At 35.4% G+C, this 23107-nt stretch overlaps 4 protein-coding genes across 5 annotated transcripts; 2 read left to right on the top strand and 2 right to left on the bottom strand.

The window, feature by feature from the left end:
* Positions 1-3760: 3760 nt before the first annotated feature.
* LOC148906576 (male abnormal protein mab-31-like) lies at positions 3761-6910 on the top strand. Its single transcript, XM_089037777.1, has 3 exons — positions 3761-4441; positions 4828-5122; positions 5530-6910. Exons 1-3 carry the CDS (start codon positions 4278-4280, stop codon positions 5992-5994), a joined length of 924 nt encoding a protein of 307 aa, XP_088893903.1. The 5' UTR covers positions 3761-4277; the 3' UTR covers positions 5995-6910.
* Positions 6911-6958: 48 nt separating this feature from the next.
* On the bottom strand, positions 6959-9247 carry LOC148906575 (uncharacterized). Its single transcript, XM_089037699.1, has 6 exons — positions 9134-9247; positions 8583-8763; positions 8019-8248; positions 7702-7846; positions 7498-7532; positions 6959-7404 (listed from the first exon to the last, which is right to left on the bottom strand). The coding sequence occupies exons 1-6, from the start codon at positions 9187-9189 to the stop codon at positions 6987-6989; spliced, it is 1065 nt and encodes a 354-aa protein (XP_088893825.1). The 5' UTR covers positions 9190-9247; the 3' UTR covers positions 6959-6986.
* On the top strand, positions 9218-14121 carry LOC148906574 (uncharacterized). Of its 2 annotated transcripts, XM_089037701.1 has the most exons (11): positions 9218-9969; positions 10065-10204; positions 10346-10378; positions 11003-11039; positions 11402-11455; positions 11749-11808; positions 12282-12320; positions 12524-12559; positions 13367-13414; positions 13907-13954; positions 14076-14121. In XM_089037701.1, exons 1-5 carry the CDS (start codon positions 9719-9721, stop codon positions 11439-11441), a joined length of 501 nt encoding a protein of 166 aa, XP_088893827.1. In that variant the 5' UTR covers positions 9218-9718; the 3' UTR covers positions 11442-11455; positions 11749-11808; positions 12282-12320; positions 12524-12559; positions 13367-13414; positions 13907-13954; positions 14076-14121. The 2 variants fall into 2 exon arrangements, with proteins under 2 accessions (XP_088893827.1, XP_088893828.1); XM_089037702.1 differs by lacking the exon at positions 10346-10378.
* On the bottom strand, positions 14102-21984 carry LOC116292538 (uncharacterized). The gene is made up of 20 exons (XM_089037700.1): positions 21688-21984; positions 21453-21592; positions 21279-21311; positions 20619-20654; positions 20201-20254; positions 19848-19907; positions 19336-19374; positions 19097-19132; positions 18946-18987; positions 18242-18289; positions 17702-17749; positions 17513-17580; positions 17349-17434; positions 16982-17067; positions 16448-16540; positions 16266-16338; positions 15987-16017; positions 15621-15653; positions 14644-14713; positions 14102-14500 (listed from the first exon to the last, which is right to left on the bottom strand). Exons 1-20 carry the CDS (start codon positions 21867-21869, stop codon positions 14340-14342), a joined length of 1419 nt encoding a protein of 472 aa, XP_088893826.1. The 5' UTR covers positions 21870-21984; the 3' UTR covers positions 14102-14339.
* Positions 21985-23107: the final 1123 nt, after the last annotated feature.

Below are 23107 nucleotides of genomic sequence, written 5' to 3'. Positions count from 1 at the left end.
GACCAGTTTCGTTGTGTGTAAATAATCGTACACGATCAGCTTTGATATCGTACACGATCACGTGGTTGGTTACATTTACAATCGTACACGATTCAGCTTTGATATCGTACACGATCAGTTTCGTTGCGTGTAAATAATCGGATCAATGTGTCTATCTGGGATATCGTATACGATCTCATGACATCGTACACGATCTCATATCCAACACGTTCATTCTGATCGTACACGATCAGTTTCGTTGTGTGTAAATAATCGTACACGATTCAGCTTTGATATCGTACACGATCAGTTTCGTTGGTTACATTTACAATCGTACACGATTCAGCTTTGATATCGTACACGATCAGTTTCGTTGCGTGTAAATAATCGGATCAATGTGTCTATCTGGGATATCGTATACGATCTCATGACATCGTACACGATCTCATATCCAACACGTTCATTCTGATCGTACACGATCAGTTTCGTTGTGTGTAAATAATCGTACACGATTCAGCTTTGATATCGTACACGATCAGTTTCGTTGGTTACATTTACAATCGTACACGATTCAGCTTTGATATCGTACACGATCAGTTTCATTGCGTAAAAATAATCGGATCAATGTGTCTATCTGGGATATCGTATACGATCTCATGACATCGTACACGATCTGGATCTCTCAAGGATACTGGTCTTCGAGTCTCGATTTTCAAAACGAGTCTCGATTTTCAAAACGTGTCTCGATTTCCATGAACGAGTCTCGATCTCTAACGACATGTCTCGATTCCCAAGAATGAGTCTCGATTCAATCGAGGGGGCTTTAATCGAGGGACGATCGACGATCGAGGAGGCTTTTTGGAAATCGAGGAAGTATTCCGGAAATTCCTCTAGTTTGATTTAAGAAACAAATAGTAATGATCCTGAATGTGTGAAATGAAAACTATAAATGTGGCAGTGACGGCAAAAAGAGAAGGGAAAAAAATGAATTTTGTATGCTGGACTAGTGGAACAAAGTGTAACAACGATAAACAGACTTGTTGTGGACAATATCTAGTGCAGTTTATTTTTCGTACAAGTTATCGTAGAATTATAAGTTGAACACCGTAGTGAAAATAGAAACTGACGTTTCGGACGTTAGTCCTTCGTCGGAGTCAATAGAAAGTAAGAGTGCGAGAGATGTTTACATAGTAGAGGATAGAGAAAACAAACCAATAAGAAGAAAAACAAGCCATAAAACAAAAAGAAAGAAAACAAAAGGATAGAAAGCAACAATAGGTGAGAAAAAAAGGAAAAAGAAAAGAAAAAACAAAACAAAAAAAACTTAAATGTAGGCGAAGCGTTCGTTCATCCCGTGGGGATTAACGGTGCCAAGTGAATGAATAACACGCATTTCTTTTGTTTTGCGATGATGGTTGCTGCCGTGGGTTAAGCAAAGACCAAAAACAATAGCATTAAGCTCAGAGTGATTAGCAGAATTAAAGTATTACAATGAATGGTCTGAACCCAGGTGAATGGATATTTTTCGAAGTAACAATATTTCTCGAAGAGATAATATTTATGTTATGATCATCCGGGTGGATGTAATCCTTAGAAGGACTGTTTGATGTGACTGACGTTTCGACAACCTGTGCGGAAGTCATCTTCAGAGTCAAGTGGAGAAAAAAGTCAGATATGGGTCTTATTTATACTGCCACAATAAACAAAAGAACAATAGGTGAAGTTAAGAGATGATTCGCGTCGCTAACTTAATTGGCGTCATTTCAGCTTTGTTTAATAGCCTATTATATGGCGTGGGTAGTTTAATAGCGCAGCGCGGTTATACTAAAAATAGATGTCACGAGATCGGACCCCCCGCATGACTCAGACAAACAGAACACAAAGGTCATAGTAAATGTAAAGCGGTTTTCATTACGCTCGCTAGTTTCTTTATATTTTCTCGTCGTTTTTTTTGACAAAATGGTCAGTACGAAACATTGCTGCTGGGGAAGATGTAATAGTGATTCAAGATACCCCGATAGACTTCCACTTCTGTTACAAGGAGTTGCATTTGTGTTTGATAGTAATATGAATGACTGTGCTTTAAAAGACATTCGTTGTCTTTTATGTAAAAGCACTGCCTTTTCATGACTTCCTGTGATAGAACAGACTCTTGGATCACACTTTGAATAGTGTGATCATGAAAAACCTTTAGACTCTTAATCTCTAGCAAACCATCTTCTTCCACAAGACCATCAGGAGAACATGCTAGCCAGGGGTATTTGGGATTAACCCACAATCCAGATGCCACAACTTGATGCTTTGTTTGAGCTTGGTATTTCAATATAGCATCGGCTTCATTTTCTAAGCCTCTTGCCATCCAAACAGACTGGTAGTTTTCACTCTCCATATTCCATTTGTAAGATGATATAAACTTCGCACTTCGACTGGCTGCACTTTTGGATCCATCAAGTACAAGTTTTCCAATCTTAACAGCTTCAAGGCATTTGGAGGCGGTTAGTCGAAGCCATCTCTCAGAGTGCCATTTTTCACTTTGGCTCTGTTGCTCTGTGTCAGAAAGTTGGGTGAGTGATGAGGGAGTTAAGTTCTTAACAAGGATTTCTACCTTCTCTCTTAACAAAGGCAAGCAAATATCGTCTACTGAGTAATCATTATATGAAACCTTCAGTTGTGTCGTCCACATAGAAATTTTCCCGGTCTTAGCATTTTCATATTGTAGCCGAGAGACAAAGTTATTGGTCATTGACGATGTTACCTGTCTGTATTGAGGCGGTCGTGGATCGAAATCTATAACTTGAACTTGTGTTTTCTTTTTTTTGGAGGGATATTTGGCATCTGAGAGTCTTTTGGGATTTTTCTTTCTCTTTTTTCCTTTGTTCCATGAACACTCCTGGCTAGTACATGGTGTAGTTACGATATGTCCGTGTTCTTTGACGTGGTCTAATAACAACAGCAAAACCGCAACTACGTGGCTGCATCGGCCAAGTTCTGACGCTTTGCATGGCTCACACGATGCATGTATAACTGCGCCACTTTGAATCGATAAAATTATCAATACGTTGTGAGGAAGATCTGTTTTCATTGAGGGCCAAACGTGCGCGCGAAGGAAATAATAACCACTGTTCTTGTTGTCAGTAACGTCGTGTACGAAGCCAGAGTCAACATATTTACGTCCGTTCTTGAAAGGCTTGTCAGTCATATGTCCGAGTCCGTGTCCCTTTGCTTCATCATCACTATCATCAGACGTTTGATCTACGACTTCACTTTCTGATCGTGATGGAAGTGATTCTAAAGCATAGAAATAAACGTGTCCATAGTTGAACTGCGCCGGTATGTCATTGGATGGAAAGTTTTTCCAGCCCGATGTAGGTATTTCAGGGACTTTATTCTTTGGCTCTTTGATTATTTTTCCGTCCTTGCTGTATTCCTTGGATACCTTAATATCGAGCCACCTACCTCCATCTATACTCGGATCAAGAATGCGGTAATTTCCAGCGTTTATACAATCCTGAACACGTGCGAGCAGTTCGCTACGCTTTCCAGTGACTTTTAGGCCTCTGCATTTAAGCCAACGCTTTAACTGGTAGACAGTATAGTTTCCCGGGTCAGCATCAAACCTGGATCCAGGAACTCCATCATTTTCAGTCAAGTTTGTAGCTGTTTTAAGTGGATTTAGATACGAAGTATTTATATTTGCAGTCATTCCTCTTCTACTGAGATGGTTTGTTTGTCTGAGTCACGCGAAAGGTATCATATTTCGTGACGTAATAACCGCGCTGCGCTATTGAGCGGTTGAGTGGATTCAGCTCAAACTTTGTAAACCAACTCTCAAGCACGAGGCGTTGCTTTCTATTGTTGCAAAAAGAAAGACATTCACTAGATTCCCAATCAATCGTACCAAGACTGGCCATGCAATATGTTTCGTAAACAAAGACTTCGAAGTAACTTTCGCAAGCTCTATTAGTTGAGAAACAATGACCGGCCAAACGCCATGCCATTTTATCATTACCTATATTTTTTTAATGTTTTGCTTTTGCTGTTTAAAGTTCAACTCCAACTGGGTTTTTTTCACATTTCAGATTCATTTTGAAATCGTATGTGTCATATTTTTTCGGATAGATACACAGCTTTTTTTCTGATACGCATCAGTATTATGCTTGTGTTGATACGTTCCCTAGCAACAAATTATGTCGCCTTATCATTGGACTGCGCCGTTCAGTATAAGTTTTAAAGGTTTCCATGCGAACTACTGAAGATCACTTTATAATACTGCTTCAGTGGACACATAACTCGACAAAATGAACATTCAATATTTCACCAGTCTTAAACGAAAAACGAACAGCGAAATAATTTCATGGCTTCAGAGAAGATCTTTAATTGCCAATCCCCTTTTTTGTGGAGATTGCAATAATAATATGTCCATGATCAGAAGAACGGACAGACACATAGACGGATACGTGTGGTAAGTATCGAAGTATTGAATGCCTTGCAAATGTTTTATGGTACTTTCCTTTCAAAGCATTATATAAAGTTTACTTCATCATTACGCATATTATACGCGTGTTATAAAAAAGTTTATTTCATCGTAAAGATTAGTTTATATTTTTTTAACAGTTATCGTAGATTGATAAGTTATACACCGTAGTGAAAATAGGAACTGACGTTTCGGAGTCAATCATTGACTCCGACGAAGGACTAACGTCCGAAACGTCAGTTACTATTCTTTTAGCCTTGTAAATTTAGTCACATTTTTTTGTCATTCTGGCCCGCCACATTCTACCAATTATACTGCTGCATGAAGAACAACTTTTGAATCCCTGTTGAACATCGATTGTTTGTGATTTTCAGGAAATGTAATAAGTGCCAAAAGAAGAGATCTATCCGAACAAACAGCATATTTGCGCTCTTTCCTAAGATATGTTTGGGCGATGCCATGCTTATGTTTTTTTACTGGGCGCAAGACGATAGCCGCAAACACACTGCCACTGCTTTGGGTTTGAGCATGAACTTGGTGTCTAAGTTTTTTAGAGTCCTGCAAGACGTCTGTACCAATGAGATCGAAAAATACGCCCCATTCCTTCCGTTTGGTGGACCAGGCTGTGTGGTTCAGTGCGACGAGAGTAAATTCAACCACAAGCGAAAGGTAAGCCGTAATTCAGTGAAAGCATTTGGGTGGGCTCCGGTATGTTTTTAGTATTTTCCACGTACTTATGCGTAAAAGATTCAAGTAGCTAATCGTAAATTGCCTTTATATATTACAAACTATTAAATTACTAGACTCGCTCGTGAATAAAAACTATATCAAACTTTACGCTCCGCCTAACAGGTCGCGGAAATAGATATAACAATCCATATTCTTTTCACTAATGTTTCAAATAATGTTATTTCCATATCACACAGTGCTCCGCTCCATTTTTATCTATAGGTGTTTTTTGTTTTTATGTTAACTCTTAATATTAATATTAATATTAATTTAAATAATATTATATTAATGTTAATATTATAGTAATTTCTTAACCCATATCATATTCATATCTTTTCTTTTTTTAGTATAACAGGGGTCGTCTCGCAAAGGATTCGTGGGTCTTTGGTGTGATAACCACTGAATACCAACCGGCCAGAGGCTATTACCAGGTGGTTGAACGACGAAACCGCGAATGCTTGTTGCCCATATTACAGAGGTGTTTAAAGCCTGGAAGCGTGGTACACACCGACGACTGGGGGGCCTACGAACAATTGGAAAGACATCTACCTTTGCAAGTGGCAAGCCACCAAGTGGTTAACCACTCACTTAATTTTGTAGATCCTGCAACTGGAGTCCACACCCAAACGATTGAGTCCAAATGGAATCAACTGAAGTTGAAACAAAAGCAAAGGATGGGAGTTTCGCGGGACGAATTGCAACGTTATTTGAACGAAAGAATGTGGAGAGAGTGGAACGGAAAAGATGATGAATGCCTAGTTAATTTATTTTCATCGATATCTTTAAAGTTCATTACAACTGTTTCTGTTTGACTTATAACAATTATCATTTTTTATTTTACCAATACGCCGAGAAACAAATAAGAAATACTGTCACGCAGTTTTGATTGCGGCTACATAAATAAGTAAACATTCAATAGAGTGTATATCGCAGTTTCACATGAGCGAAGCGTAGTCGCTGTTCTAGTGGTACTTGTTTCCAAGAATAAAAAGTATAGATACCAGCTAGCAACATAAATGTTTTGAAGGATACTGCGAGGATAATTAAGCTGTTCCACTCACGCTTGAAATAATTATCGCTTAAATTTCTTTAATGTTTTTGCAATTTCTAAACTGGCAGTATTTCTACTTTGTCCGGCCGCTTCATACAGCTCGTTAAGATATGTGATTCACTTCAATAATTATGCACAATGTAAGAGTTAAAAACGGAATAGCTTTCCCTCAATGAATATTTTTACTTTGTAGAAAGCGAGCCATGTTCTGTAAAAATAATTAATTGTAACACAATGGTATCTTTATTTAAATTGATGAATAAAGAAAAAGTAATACTCAAAAATACTGTCGCGAATTAATGGTACGTTTTAGCATGGATAGACTTACTTCCATAACCTACAGCGCCTGGACATTTTAATTTTTAAAAAACTTAAAATACACTCTACAAAATTACTCGAATCTGAGTGGACATGAGGAGTACGTTAAGAGGAATTGTTTTCCATAATGAGCAATAATGGCAAAAAGCGCCAAAAACTAGACTTTCGTATGGGTTTTGATCCCAATTCTCGTTTTGGGTTAACACTCAAAACCCTTTTTAACAGTTAGAAATTGATGTACTATGATAAAATGCCTGTTTGAAGCGGTATTTTCAACAGTACAAAGATGTTTTGTTGTATTTGTGTTAGAATGTTGCTTTGTCAGGCTTTTTTTATAGAAAATACATAGGAAATAAGCAAATTGAGAAACCATGCGTTCACTCAATAAACAATTTAGATGCCGCACGTTGACACTACACTTGTTTTAAAATAGATCTATAAAGTTATATTATTTTCACTCATTAATTTAATGATAGAACCACTAATATAAGAGCTCTTATTTCCATATAATCTGAGGTTCAAGCCAGTGTCTTTTGAATCATTAGCTAAGCTATACAGATTATCTGGATGTGTTCTGTCATGTGTCATGAAACGTTTGATGACAATATCGTCAACTTCGTCAGCGAGGGTGTCTGGTGCTTGAATACGTGCTTCAAACACCTCCCTTATTGACACATTAAGGCCCTTCAGACTGGCCATCCCAATATTCCCTCCCCTACCAAACGTTTTTGGCAATTTCCTCGCCACTGCGTCTGCCTCTTTTAAAATTCTATCGAGTTTCCCCTCCTTTACTAAGGAATCGATGAATTCTTCTATACGTTCAGTTCCAGTCTGGTCCGCTTCGTTGTCTCGCCTGTGAATAAAGCACAAGACATATTATCCATGGAATTCCAAATGATAGCAGTTCGAAGGGGGTGGAATCTGGATTTGATTGAACTTTACCTACTTTTTATTTACAGCACTCGTCTTGTTGCTCTCAGTCTAAGAATATGATAAATACATACTAGTTAACTTTTGAACTTATTAGTTATAATAATAATAGTAATAATAATTCGTAATATTTTTTTTATAAAGCGTATTTCCAGGCTGCTATAGGCGCGAAAATTATGTGACGGCTGCGGAGGAGCTTACATGCCATTTTACCAAGTACCTTTATTTTCTGGTATTTTACAATCGTAACCGCCACATGAATGTCGACACTTTTCAAATTGTTTATATCGATTGTCCTTCCCATTGCCTCTCCCTCTTCGATGACGTCACGTATGGTATCGTAGACATTATTTTCTACAGAAAAACTGAAGAGAGTAATGAAAGTCAGAAACAAGGTTTATTTATTGGTTGTTTCATATGGTATTAGTTAATGGCATATTTTATTGACCCCAGGAATAATTTATTACACCCATGTATCAACCGCACTTTACTGATCTGTTTTTTATTGGCTTGGTTGTATCTGTTGAGAAAACTTACGTCAATAATACATCCACGGGTTGCTTGGATGAAAAAAGCTCGAGGTGGACCTCTAAACTTGAATTTATGAGGAGCATCAACCTCCAGACCTGGCCCATCTTCTCAAATAATGGACTCCGCAGTGAAACGCATTGAGAGCGTCTCATATGCAGAGCCAAGTTGTCAATGGTCCAGCAGGTGGACCACATACCACATGGTCTAGGCACATATCGCTTTCCAGCATCCGCTGACTGAAAGACCGGAAAAATGTATTTATAGGTGATTCTGAATATCAATTATTATGAGGCCAATTATTTAGGGCAGGGGAAAGCGTTCATTTTGAAAAGTCTATTCAACTCGCTCAATCCTTGACCAATTCGCTTCTATCGGATAGAAAAGGAATGATTGAAAATGATATAGACGATTGCATTGACTCTTTATTATGTTTTCGATTTACGTTCTCTTATACTATCTTACAAATACAGAGCTTGGGCGACCTGTGCTAAATTATGAAAATATACTCGCGTTGAAGCCGTAACCTCAGTGGTGTGAAGAAAATAGCAAACGAAGTTACAAACTAATTACCTTAAACTTTATTTGGTACAATAACTCTTCGTGCGCTTTGACCAGCAAGAGGTTGTGGTGGGCCAAAGAATTTTTAGCGTGCACCTCCATTTCCTCTGAGTTACCATGGAAGGTGCACAGTGGTACGTCACAAGGACGAATCCGTTCCTCGCAACACATTAAATGTTCCATAGCCGCACTCCTAAAATAGTAGTTAAGTTAAAAGAAAAACTCAGTGATTTTATATTCTATAAACTTTCACTCTTAATCACACATTTCTCTATCCTGCAGAGTACACTGCCAAAATTTCTAGCTAGTAGAGTCTCCCTCGTTGGTTCAAATATAATGTTCCGGGGAAGTTCAACAATAATAATTTTAATAAATAAACACATATAGTATTGACCATTATATTCGATACTTTGTACCAAGATGTTTTAAAATAAATTATAATTTTTATTGGACTTACGCCGTGCTCACATGTATGTCAATCGCCGAAGATAAGACTATTTAAAAACAGTTATAACTAAACTGATCATGATATACTGGTTCAGAGTAAAGGGATATCTACTCACATTTTTATTCTATGTTTGTCTTGTGTTTTTCTGAAGTATGGACAAATATTTTCCATATTGAAGAATTATGCGGTTTCTCTACTGTAAGGACTTGCAGCTACAAAAGACTGTTTTCAGCTTCCCCACGGGGTAATGAGGTCTGACGCAAGACAATTAGAACAAAGGGTATTTGTTAGAAGTATTTCGACACTTCCCTCTCTTGGTGTGAAATCACCTTTATTTCGGTTATTTTGTTAGTTTAGTTCTGTATGTGTGTATGGTATTTTGGTTTTAATCTTGCTTTGTTTTTGTAAATGATACATCGGTCCAGCGATAAGTACATCTCCTCGTTTCACATATTAAAGCACTGGCTAATATTATACATATTTTTTTCTCGGGCGTGTCCTATGTCACTGACGGATGGCTTTTCAATTGCAATATTTGATTTGAAATTTGATGATCATGTTTCCCGGATGTCATAAGTTTTTTTCTCAACTCCTTCATGAAAGCTACTCCCAACGAAAATAAACAGGAAGTTCTGGAATGTGTCAATGTATTAAAGCAGAGTGTACCGCCTAATTCACTATCGTATAGCCACCAACAAGCATGGACGGTTTTAGCTCAGATGACGCAGTGGATTTTTCGCCGCCTAAAAAATCCATTGGAAAAACGGTGATGAAATGGATAGTTGTAACAAAAAAGAAATTTGTCTCTGCTCCAAGGGGTTCTATGTGGGAAGACATGAAGACGAGCGGCGAAGCCAGGTACATAGGGATCAACACATTATGGACAGCCGAGATGTTAATGGACCAGCTTCGAGCTGTTTTCCCTTGTCTTCAAAGCAAAGAACGTAACCAGTAAGTCACTGTGAATCCAATTCTTCTTTTTCAAAACTACTTTTAGTTGATAAAAACTTCGTGAATATTAATACTTATTTTCTCCTTTCCATTAGAATCAGAGTTTTCAGAACAACCTCGCGCGGGAATATCTTTACAAGGCTATCAGAATATCTCCCTAACGCCAAGGAGCTGCTACAATTGTTTAAAGGGACAAAATCGCCAAGGATTTACCTTTACATGAAAAATAGCAAATGTATGATCAATATATTTATGAATATGTGTGATGTAAAGAAAAACTTGGACTTTGATATCCACATATATATCTTTGATATACATATCAGTTACACTGATATCTAACACCGCAATCAGTTAAGGTTTTAATTTGTAATTCCAGTTCCAAAACAAGGAATGGAAGTAGGTTGTAAAGGTGAGCAGGCTGAATTATTCGTCACACTCAGTTTGTTATAGCGGTTTCTTTACGTTGGGCACGGTTACAGCTCTTTTATAGTTCATTTGTGCTTTCAGTACTTGGATGTTACATGCTCCACTGTATGCTACCATCATAGAAGGATTACATTTTTAAATTACTTTACAATTTCATATATCTAGAAACTATATATAACTACTGTAGTTATAACTAGAATTTTTTAAACATTTGCATAATAATGAAATCCGGTTAAAAAAACCTAGCGCGTTCATCATTTCAGGAAAATAACGAAAGATTTTACATTTGTTGAAAGAGTATGAACAGGGATAACTTTAATGTTATATATGGTGCCTTGAATTCCACCTTTTATCTGTTTTTGTTAGAAACTGAAGTGGGGCTCCTGTGGAAACGAAAACGAGGTTCAATTTCAAGTGATAATTTCCTCTACAGTATAGTAGTGATGAAAACCGTCTTATATGCAAAGAAGCCATGATCACTCATACTTGTCTTTATTTATTTGCCAAAGCATTATGTTTCAATTTTTATTGCCCTCCACTTTCATTTATATATACATTTTTATTCTTGTTTTTTATACATTAATGATTTTGTCTCCATTTTTCATAGGTTCACCATGGCTGTCAGGAAGCCAAAAAAAATTCGTGTACGTATTAAAGTTTGCTCAGATCAGATAAAAAAATAAAGTTTATTTTCAAGCTTATAGGGTGAAGTCATTACACCTTTTAAATAGATATCAGACTAAGTAATGTTTAATAAACCTTAAAGTCCACTGTCCTTTTTTGTCTATTTAACTACTAATTGACTTATAATTTACTTCGTACATTCTACTAGGACACTATAAACAAAATAACATAAATTTTTTATCAACATTTTTATATTTCATTTTACATATATATATATGTATTTTTTATATAAAGGCTTTTTTCCTCCCTCTTTCTGAAAGAAATGAGAAAAAAATGAGCCCTTGTTATAGCTAATTGTGCTATCTATTTTTCAATTTTGCAGCTGGAAAAAGTACCAAAAACGACACGAAAAAAGAAACTAATAGGAGTACTATCAGTAAGTATTTTTATTTTATTTAAAATGTTTTAAATAAAATTCCTTGTAGAATAGTTATTTATAAATAATTGCCTATTATACTACATGTATCTATATTTCAACTTTGTAGTTAGCAAAAGTACTAAGAATACTAAGCATGCCACAGCTGCAAAGAGTGTTATCAGTGAGTTTCTTCAATTATCTTCAAAGAGATACACTGACAGCATTAAGATTATAATGAACCAGTTATATATGTATCTCTCTTTTTTGTCTTAATTTTTGGTTTACGAGACTACATTTGTGTTCTTTTGCAGGTACACCATTAAAGTCTTTTCCTGGCCTAAGAGGATTAGCAGCCAAAAAACATTTAACATGTATGTATTAGGTGTTTTCCAACAAAAAAAACTTTCTGGGGCTCTTTTTTCGTTATTCGATATGGTTCTATATATATATTCATAACCATATAAATAAATGAATATTGATGAAAAAAGTTTTTTTGTTTTTACTTTTTTTTCATGTTATGTTATTCCTTTAGATTCAAATTGGTAGCCTAGGAATTTTTAGGAGGGGACATATATAGGAAACACCAGCTAGCAATCCCCATGACATTGTTTTGAATCCATTAGAAAGATAATGATTTCATAGTTTAATAACTATTGTATTGTAATAATGTAGATGCCAGTGATTTTGAAGAATTAGATGATGGAGATAATGATAACATTGTTATGTGATTCCAATACTCTAAGAACTTAATTTTTTAGTTGTACCACCTATATATTTTTGAAATCATTCGTTATTAAGATAACAAGTGCATATCAAGGATTAATTTATTTTATCCTTTTTATAGGTTTATCAGACAGTAGTGAAGAAAGCCCTGAACTTGGTGGTATGTTTTATCTTCTTATCTCTTCATTGTGTGCTTTCCAGTTTGGACCAAATCACTGGTCATAGGATAAACATTACCAACACTGCAGGGCCAATAAAGAAATAAAAACTTGCAAAAAAATAAAAAAGTTTGTAACATTTACATTGGTACAGTACATCATTGATTTTAATGATGTTATGTTATATTTCGTCTACCATTTTCAGGTTCATCTTCACCGTGGCTAGATGAATCAACTTCACGTAAGTTAAATAAAGTTACAATTTTGTTTTTGCTAACAGACTTCTAATCAACTATGCAGAATATATTTATAATAATATTTTTTTCGTATTTTTATTTCCCTTTAATTAGCAGCTGCAAACAGTCCTGCAACGCAATTGCCATCTCCATCATGTAAGTAATGGTATAGGCTTAGTTACATTAGACGTGCAATAACAAGTTCCATGGTTACTTTAAGATGCATATTTCAAGTTATTGTGGGATTGATAGACTTCAGTTACAAGAAAGGAATTTAATATCAGCTATAAAACTAGCAAAATATCATTCTAAACATAGCAACAACAGTGATATCTAGATCGGAAGGTCACCAGCTTAGTAGAGACCAGCTACATACCTGTGCAATAGTTAACTTTACCCTTCAAGAAGCAGAAACCTAAACATGTTTAAAATGCTCATCTTATTGATGTCAATATAAGCCAGCAACCAGCAGATTGTACCACCTGTTCAACCAATTCGGTTCCCATTGTGTGTGAGTGTCAGCCACCTATTTCAATTTCATACCCACCCACCAAAAATGTTATTGACAACCCTGCATCTGTAAGCACTTTTTGCAACAACAGCCCTAAAGGTCCTATAATATGTACTGTTCATAGGAAGTTTTGTGTGAGAAATCCGAATGATTTTCCTGGAACTGAACTGAACATTTACAGTGTTTTTAATAACATATTCAATTCAGCCCTTTCATATGTTTTTTTAAAATAGAAGACCCAGTTCTCTTAAAGAAAGAGTCACCATTCATTGATTTATATCTTTTGAATTGCTTTGATTAGATCCTAACCAGGTGCAATTTGTTCAGGATCGTGATGAAGGATTGGTTGGTAAGTGGGTGATCATGATTCATGCTTTAATAGGCCACAATGTGTTAAGGTTCGCTATGTCAGTGTTCATATGCTGCATGCCATGTTAGTTGACAGAAATTGAGAATCCTTTGCTTTACCATGGACTTTGAAATATTTGTTTTGCAGCAAAAAGCTTGCATGTGCATAGTAGTGACTGTGTGGACAAATATGTAAAAGACAGATAATTCAGATGTTTGATGAACGACTAGCTCTCACTTGAAAGTCAGGAAATTTGGCAAAAAGTGAAATTGATACGTGCTGTATGACAGAAGCAGCCATCTTGAAACCAAAATTCTAAATATTACAAATATAGTCATCCAAAGTCCTTATTCTCCATAATCTCCATAATGTTCCAACTCTGTTTAAGTACAGCTGTTATTTTTTTAGGTATTACAATTAAAAGCTTGTAACACCAGTTTTTATTTTGTTATTCCAGTTTATTAATTTTTTTATTCTGCTTCGTTACTTCAGTTGGTGAAATAAAAGAAAGCAGCATATTCAGTCATATAAATGAGTCAGGTATATATGTACACCATATCAATTCTATTTTGAAAGTAATAGTTTTTAATTGTTTTCCTTTACTATTACTAATGCTTTGTTATATTTTTCACCTTCCCTTTTTATTTTTTCCTTCAACCAGCTTCAGCATTGGATAGACTGAATGAAGTCAGTGGGCTTGTCATCCTTCCTGTGGATGATCTGGATGAGGTAGTTATAGGTTTTTTTCTCCATAGTTATATAATGTATGTCACCAAAGTGTATAAATAATGCTATTTTCATGTTCAGGCATGTCTCCAAGCCTTCCATCTACAGAGGCCAATGTTGTTTCTGATTGCTGAGGAGGAGAATGAAGATCTCCACAAATTCTTAAGGTACTATATATAGTGCTCTGAGGGCACAATTATTATCTTTCCCTTTCCTCCCTTTCCTTTTCTTCGTTTTCCCTTGGTTCCCTTTCCTTTTCCCTAATTTCGAATTCCCTTTCCTTTTCCCTTTCTTCCTTTTTTCTCTTTTCACCATTTTTTCTTTCTTTTTCTTGTTGTTTAAGGTTCACAATCAAGTCATCTGTAAATTAAGAAAAAACATCCAACTACATTAATTGTGTACTTATAATTTATTGTTTATACTAATTTTTTTATTTCTTTTTTTGGAATGTTTTGAGGTAATAAGCTTTGTTAATAATTATGAATATAATAGACATATTTTACCATCACAAAGTAGTAAGGTCGAGTCATCTCCTTTATCATATTCATTGGGATCGTTTTCCCTGAAAACCACCTGAAATGGGAAAGAAAAAAATGGGCAACAACAGAGGCAGTATTCTCTACTATATAAAAAAAGATATAAATAGATAATTATTTGAAAAATAAAATGAAAATATTCAAGAATTAAAACATTCACAGAACCCCGTTCAAAAATCCCCATCAAATTGTACTATTCTACAATATCCACGCCAAGGCATAATACAGACATGCCAGTCCTTCTGCGTGCAAAACTAGCCGTTGTGTTTGACACCCACCAGTCCAGGCCAGTCCCTCCGGATGCAATCTCAGCGTTGTGATTGACACCCTCCGGTCCAGGCATGCTGCAGACATGCCAGTCCCTCCGGGTGCCAACCGTGCTTTGTGCTTGACACCCTCCGGTCCAGGCATGCTGCAGACATGCCTGTCCCTCCGGGTGCCAACCCTGCATTGTGCCTGACACCCTCCGGTCCATGCCTGTCCCTCCGGGTGCCAACCCTGCTTTGTGCTTGACACCCTCCGGTCCAGGCATGCTGCAGACATGCCTGTCCCTCCGGGTGCCAACCCTGCATTGTGCCTGACACCCTCCGGTCCATGCCTGTCCCTCCGGGTGCCAACCCTGTGTTGTGCTTGACACCCTGCGGTCCATGCCTGTCCCTCCGGGTGCCAACCCTGTGTTGTGCTTGACACCCTCCGGTCCATGCCTGTCCCTCCGGGTACAAACCTGGCTTTCCGCTTGACACCCTCTGGTCCAGGCATGCTGCAGACATGCCAGTCCCTCAGGGTGCCAAACTTAAGCGGCCATTTTCCAGTCCCAAAGCATGCCCTTAACTTATGCTCACACCTTGAGGTTCAAGCATTCAAAGATGATGCCCTCCTCACCAAGTGTTTAAAAAAGTAAAGAAAACTCAACCCTGAAACTGCATAAGTACAAAAGCACTTACCTCCTTCTCTTCACTGTCAGGAACATAATGCGGCTGTTGAAAAAGAATAATAACGTAATAAATTTAATATGCCTTTTAAAGTTTCTAACCAATCTATCAAGTTTGACCTTTAACAAAATTATTTACTGGATTAGTGCTGGCTGAGGTATGAAATTCAAATTCAAGGAGTATTCAGGTACATGTTCATCTATAAACTAAGCCATCTAGACAGTGTTTGGACCAACGTTCAATTAATTTCCAGTTTGCTAGAATAATTGTAGGCCGACCAATATGGAAACACATTGAAAAATATGGGATGGCTAGTTCTATTTAAGAACTATGCAAAAAAGTAAATTTTAAATTAAATTGTGTTTTTGTAATACTCACATCTACCAATAGTTTACTTTGTTTCTTTTTCCTATGAACATCGCAATAAAATTATTATTATAAAATTACAGCAACAACAAAAACATTAATAATAATGAAATGTATGCTTTATTGTTAGCTGAAAAAAACTAAATGTTCCTACAATCTAGTCTTCACTCAAGAAAACTTGCCCTTCAATATTCCATATTCAAGCCTTCCCAGGCTCTTAATTTTTTTGGGGGAGGGGGGGGGGGGGGGGGGGAGGGGAAGAATATAAATGTTTAAAAAAAAAATACTTACTTCAGTTGGGGTTTGCGTCTAGAATATTGTAATTCCTCCATTGCATTTACAAATCTTTGTGTATATACAAACCCTTCAACAAAAAAGTGACCATTCCATTATTAATGAAGTCAAATATATTTTATAAATATTTATATTATACAAAAAGTGTAAATAATAATCACTGTACCATGCAAACTTACCAGTTTGTATCAACTTTATTTCCATTTCATGTTTATTCAAAGGGAAGCAAAGGATTAACTTCCCTTTTCCTTTCATGGAGAACTTTCTGTAAACTACATTAGGATCCAGATTGAAAAGAAATTCATTTTATGAATCGGTTATGAAACACTAGTTTAATTTCATATAAATGAATGGCCATGGTTTATATACCCAACTTTTTTCCCCCTGCACAATTCCACTGCTATACGTTATAGTAATAATAAGAAGTTGAGTTATACACTGTGAAAACATGAAAAAACGAAAAAAGTACGTTTTTTCATCTTTTCACGGTGTATAATTCAACTTTTTATCATTACTGTTTCATTAGAAACACCGAGGCATCTCACACTAGATTTTAGCTAGTTATCTCGCCTTATATTACAATAGTGAGTGCCAGTAACAGCATTTCAATGACTGTAAATCACTGTGCATATAGCTATTGAACATTGTTTTTTTATGGAACGTACCATTGCTTTCTCTATTATACTAATAATCAACAAATAATTTTTTCTTACGTTCTTCACTTGCATGGGAGCCTTCCTGTATGAAGACAATTAGCGGAAAGTCGCCTTCCATTTCTTCAGCAGAATTACTGAGTGATCTAGTAGTGATAGTCGTTTGTTACTAAATGTACTGTCCAATAAATTTTATATTCACAAGCATGATAAGAACAAAAACATATATCTGCAACAACATGCTGTGCAAGTTTTTTTGAAATGGCTTCCAAAAATTTGTCTTTGTTAAAATATATTTCATTGATGTCTAAATGGGAAGTTTTGACTGGATGGACATTTTTGTCAGCCCATACGTTCGACAATGTCACCAGTCATATATCATGCTCATATCAAAATAATTGTGCCCTCAGAGCACTATATATAGTACCTTAAGAATTTGTGGAGATCTTCATTCTCCTCCTCAGCAATCAGAAACAACATTGGCCTCTGTAGATGGAAGGCTTGGAGACATGCCTGAACATGAAAATAGCATTATTTATACACTTTGGTGACATACATTATATAACTATGGAGAAAAAAACCTATAACTACCTCATCCAGATCATCCACAGGAAGGATGACAAGCCCACTGACTTCATTCAGTCTATCCAATGCTGAAGCTGGTTGAAGGAAAAAATAAAAAGGGAAGGTGAAAAATATAACAAAGCATTAGTAATAGTAAAGGAAAACAATTAAAAACTATTACTTTCAAAATAGAATTGATATGGTGTACATATATACCTGACTCATTTATATGACTGAATATGCTGCTTTCTTTTATTTCACCAACTGAAGTAACGAAGCAGAATAAAAAAATTAATAAACTGGAATAACAAAATAAAAACTGGTGTTACAAGCTTTTAATTGTAATACCTAAAAAAATAACAGCTGTACTTAAACAGAGTTGGAACATTATGGAGATTATGGAGAATAAGGACTTTGGATGACTATATTTGTAATATTTAGAATTTTGGTTTCAAGATGGCTGCTTCTGTCATACAGCACGTATCAATTTCACTTTTTGCCAAATTTCCTGACTTTCAAGTGAGAGCTAGTCGTTCATCAAACATCTGAATTATCTGTCTTTTACATATTTGTCCACACAGTCACTACTATGCACATGCAAGCTTTTTGCTGCAAAACAAATATTTCAAAGTCCATGGTAAAGCAAAGGATTCTCAATTTCTGTCAACTAACATGGCATGCAGCATATGAACACTGACATAGCGAACCTTAACACATTGTGGCCTATTAAAGCATGAATCATGATCACCCACTTACCAACCAATCCTTCATCACGATCCTGAACAAATTGCACCTGGTTAGGATCTAATCAAAGCAATTCAAAAGATATAAATCAATGAATGGTGACTCTTTCTTTAAGAGAACTGGGTCTTCTATTTTAAAAAAACATATGAAAGGGCTGAATTGAATATGTTATTAAAAACACTGTAAATGTTCAGTTCAGTTCCAGGAAAATCATTCGGATTTCTCACACAAAACTTCCTATGAACAGTACATATTATAGGACCTTTAGGGCTGTTGTTGCAAAAAGTGCTTACAGATGCAGGGTTGTCAATAACATTTTTGGTGGGTGGGTATGAAATTGAAATAGGTGGCTGACACTCACACACAATGGGAACCGAATTGGTTGAACAGGTGGTACAATCTGCTGGTTGCTGGCTTATATTGACATCAATAAGATGAGCATTTTAAACATGTTTAGGTTTCTGCTTCTTGAAGGGTAAAGTTAACTATTGCACAGGTATGTAGCTGGTCTCTACTAAGCTGGTGACCTTCCGATCTAGATATCACTGTTGTTGCTATGTTTAGAATGATATTTTGCTAGTTTTATAGCTGATATTAAATTCCTTTCTTGTAACTGAAGTCTATCAATCCCACAATAACTTGAAATATGCATCTTAAAGTAACCATGGAACTTGTTATTGCACGTCTAATGTAACTAAGCCTATACCATTACTTACATGATGGAGATGGCAATTGCGTTGCAGGACTGTTTGCAGCTGCTAATTAAAGGGAAATAAAAATACGAAAAAAATATTATTATAAATATATTCTGCATAGTTGATTAGAAGTCTGTTAGCAAAAACAAAATTGTAACTTTATTTAACTTACGTGAAGTTGATTCATCTAGCCACGGTGAAGATGAACCTGAAAATGGTAGACGAAATATAACATAACATCATTAAAATCAATGATGTACTGTACCAATGTAAATGTTACAAACTTTTTTATTTTTTTGCAAGTTTTTATTTCTTTATTGGCCCTGCAGTGTTGGTAATGTTTATCCTATGACCAGTGATTTGGTCCAAACTGGAAAGCACACAATGAAGAGATAAGAAGATAAAACATACCACCAAGTTCAGGGCTTTCTTCACTACTGTCTGATAAACCTATAAAAAGGATAAAATAAATTAATCCTTGATATGCACTTGTTATCTTAATAACAAATGATTTCAAAAATATATAGCTGGTACAACTAAAAAATTAAGTTCTTAGAGTATTGGAATCACATAACAATGTTATCATTATCTCCATCATCTAATTCTTCAAAATCACTGGCATCTACATTATTACAATACAATAGTTATTAAACTATGAAATCATTATCTTTCTAATGGATTCAAAACAATGTCATGGGGATTGCTAGCTGGTGTTTCCTATATATGTCCCCTCCTAAAAATTCCTATGCTACCAATTTGAATCTAAAGGAATAACATAACATGAAAAAAAAGTAAAAACAAAAAAACTTTTTTCATCAATATTCATTTATTTATATGGTTATGAATATATATATAGAACCATATCGAATAACGAAAAAAGAGCCCCAGAAAGTTTTTTTTGTTGGAAAACACCTAATACATACATGTTAAATGTTTTTTGGCTGCTAATCCTCTTAGGCCAGGAAAAGACTTTAATGGTGTACCTGCAAAAGAACACAAATGTAGTCTCGTAAACCAAAAATTAAGACAAAAAAGAGAGATACATATATAACTGGTTCATTATAATCTTAATGCTGTCAGTGTATCTCTTTGAAGATAATTGAAGAAACTCACTGATAACACTCTTTGCAGCTGTGGCATGCTTAGTATTCTTAGTACTTTTGCTAACTACAAAGTTGAAATATAGATACATGTAGTATAATAGGCAATTATTTATAAATAACTATTCTACAAGGAATTTTATTTAAAACATTTTAAATAAAATAAAAATACTTACTGATAGTACTCCTATTAGTTTCTTTTTTCGTGTCGTTTTTGGTACTTTTTCCAGCTGCAAAATTGAAAAATAGATAGCACAATTAGCTATAACAAGGGCTCATTTTTTTCTCATTTCTTTCAGAAAGAGGGAGGAAAAAAGCCTTTATATAAAAAATACATATATATATATATGTAAAATGAAATATAAAAATGTTGATAAAAAATTTATGTTATTTTGTTTATAGTGTCCTAGTAGAATGTACGAAGTAAATTATAAGTCAATTAGTAGTTAAATAGACAAAAAAGGACAGTGGACTTTAAGGTTTATTAAACATTACTTAGTCTGATATCTATTTAAAAGGTGTAATGACTTCACCCTATAAGCTTGAAAATAAACTTTATTTTTTTATCTGATCTGAGCAAACTTTAATACGTACACGAATTTTTTTGGCTTCCTGACAGCCATGGTGAACCTATGAAAAATGGAGACAAAATCATTAATGTATAAAAAACAAGAATAAAAATGTATATATAAATGAAAGTGGAGGGCAATAAAAATTGAAATATAATGCTTTGGCAAATAAATAAAGACAAGTATGAGTGATCATGGCTTCTTTGCATATAAGACGGTTTTCATCACTACTATACTGTAGAGGAAATTATCACTTGAAATTGAACCTCGTTTTCGTTTCCACAGGAGCCCCACTTCAGTTTCTAACAAAAACAGATAAAAGGTGGAATTCAAGGCACCATATATAACATTAAAGTTATCCCTGTTCATACTCTTTCAACAAATGTAAAATCTTTCGTTATTTTCCTGAAATGATGAACGCGCTAGGTTTTTTTAACCGGATTTCATTATTATGCAAATGTTTAAAAAATTCTAGTTATAACTACAGTAGTTATATATAGTTTCTAGATATATGAAATTGTAAAGTAATTTAAAAATGTAATCCTTCTATGATGGTAGCATACAGTGGAGCATGTAACATCCAAGTACTGAAAGCACAAATGAACTATAAAAGAGCTGTAACCGTGCCCAACGTAAAGAAACCGCTATAACAAACTGAGTGTGACGAATAATTCAGCCTGCTCACCTTTACAACCTACTTCCATTCCTTGTTTTGGAACTGGAATTGCAAATTAAAACCTTAACTGATTGCGGTGTTAGATATCAGTGTAACTGATATGTATATCAAAGATATATATGTGGATATCAAAGTCCAAGTTTTTCTTTACATCACACATATTCATAAATATATTGATCATACATTTGCTATTTTTCATGTAAAGGTAAATCCTTGGCGATTTTGTCCCTTTAAACAATTGTAGCAGCTCCTTGGCGTTAGGGAGATATTCTGATAGCCTTGTAAAGATATTCCCGCGCGAGGTTGTTCTGAAAACTCTGATTCTAATGGAAAGGAGAAAATAAGTATTAATATTCACGAAGTTTTTATCAACTAAAAGTAGTTTTGAAAAAGAAGAATTGGATTCACAGTGACTTACTGGTTACGTTCTTTGCTTTGAAGACAAGGGAAAACAGCTCGAAGCTGGTCCATTAACATCTCGGCTGTCCATAATGTGTTGATCCCTATGTACCTGGCTTCGCCGCTCGTCTTCATGTCTTCCCACATAGAACCCCTTGGAGCAGAGACAAATTTCTTTTTTGTTACAACTATCCATTTCATCACCGTTTTTCCAATGGATTTTTTAGGCGGCGAAAAATCCACTGCGTCATCTGAGCTAACTACGTCACCAGTGATGTTATATCCATAGTCATGCGCGTTTGGGAGCCCTAAATTTATTTATCCCGAATCGTGTACGATATCAAAGCTGAATCGTGTACGATTGTAAATGTAACCAACGAAACTGATCGTGTACGATATCAAAGCTGAATCGTGTACGATTATTTACACACAACGAAACTGATCGTGTACGACCAGAATGAACGTGTTGGATATGATATCGTGTACGATCTCATGAGATCGTATACGATATCCCAGATAGACACATCGATCCTAATCGTGTACGATTATTTACACACAACGAAACTGATCGTGTACGAAATTCAAAATTATATCGTGTACGATTGTAAATGTAATCAACCAAGTGATCGTGTACGATATCAAAGCTGATCGTGTACGATTAATTACACACAACCAAACTGATCGTGTACGATCAGATGAAACGTGTTGGATATGAGATCGTGTACGATGTCATGAGATCGTATACGATATCCCAGATAGACACATTGATCCGAACATAGCTATTTATTTACAATTAATCCTGATTGCCAACACGCTCATTTTTAGGTAAAGCACTGCGCCTAAACTATTATACTTTTACTAATACGAACTCTTTTTTATAATTTTCTTATGGAATTTTCATCTTCCTTCTAAACTTCTTTTTTGAATGCCTCAAGATTATCTCTAAAAAAATAAATAATAAAATAATAGCAATGACTATGATAATAACAATAATAATGATAATGATGATGATGATAATAATAATAATAATTTTCAAACATTTAGAAAAAATAATGATTGTGCCTCTCTTGTCTTCTCTTGTCTTCTGTTCTCTTGTCTTCTCTTGTCTTCTCTTGTTTTCTCTTGTCTTCTCTTGTCTTGTCTTGTCTTCTGTTCTCTTGTCTTGTCTTCTGTTCTAATCTCTTCTGTTCTAATCTCTTCTGTTCTGTTCTCTTCTGTTCTGTTCTCTTCTGTTCTGTTCTCTTCTGTTCTCTTCTGTTCTCTTCTGTTCTCTTCTGTTCTCTTCTGTTCTCTTCTGTTCTCTTCTGTTCTCTTCTGTTCTCTCTGTTCTCTCTGTTCTCTTCTGTTCTCATTCTGTTCTCTTCTGTTCTCTTCTGTTCTCTTCTTGTTCTCAGTCTGTTCTCTTCTTGTTCTCTTCTGTTCTCTTCTGTTCTCTGTTC

This window comes from Actinia tenebrosa, unplaced genomic scaffold (genome assembly GCF_029948245.1).
Source record: "Actinia tenebrosa isolate PJP-AT-01 unplaced genomic scaffold, QUT_ActTen_1.0 PGA_scaffold5__44_contigs__length_20552954, whole genome shotgun sequence".
Classification (NCBI taxonomy): Eukaryota; Metazoa; Cnidaria; class Anthozoa; order Actiniaria; family Actiniidae; genus Actinia; species Actinia tenebrosa.
This window is presented reverse-complemented; position numbering and strand designations above follow the sequence as displayed.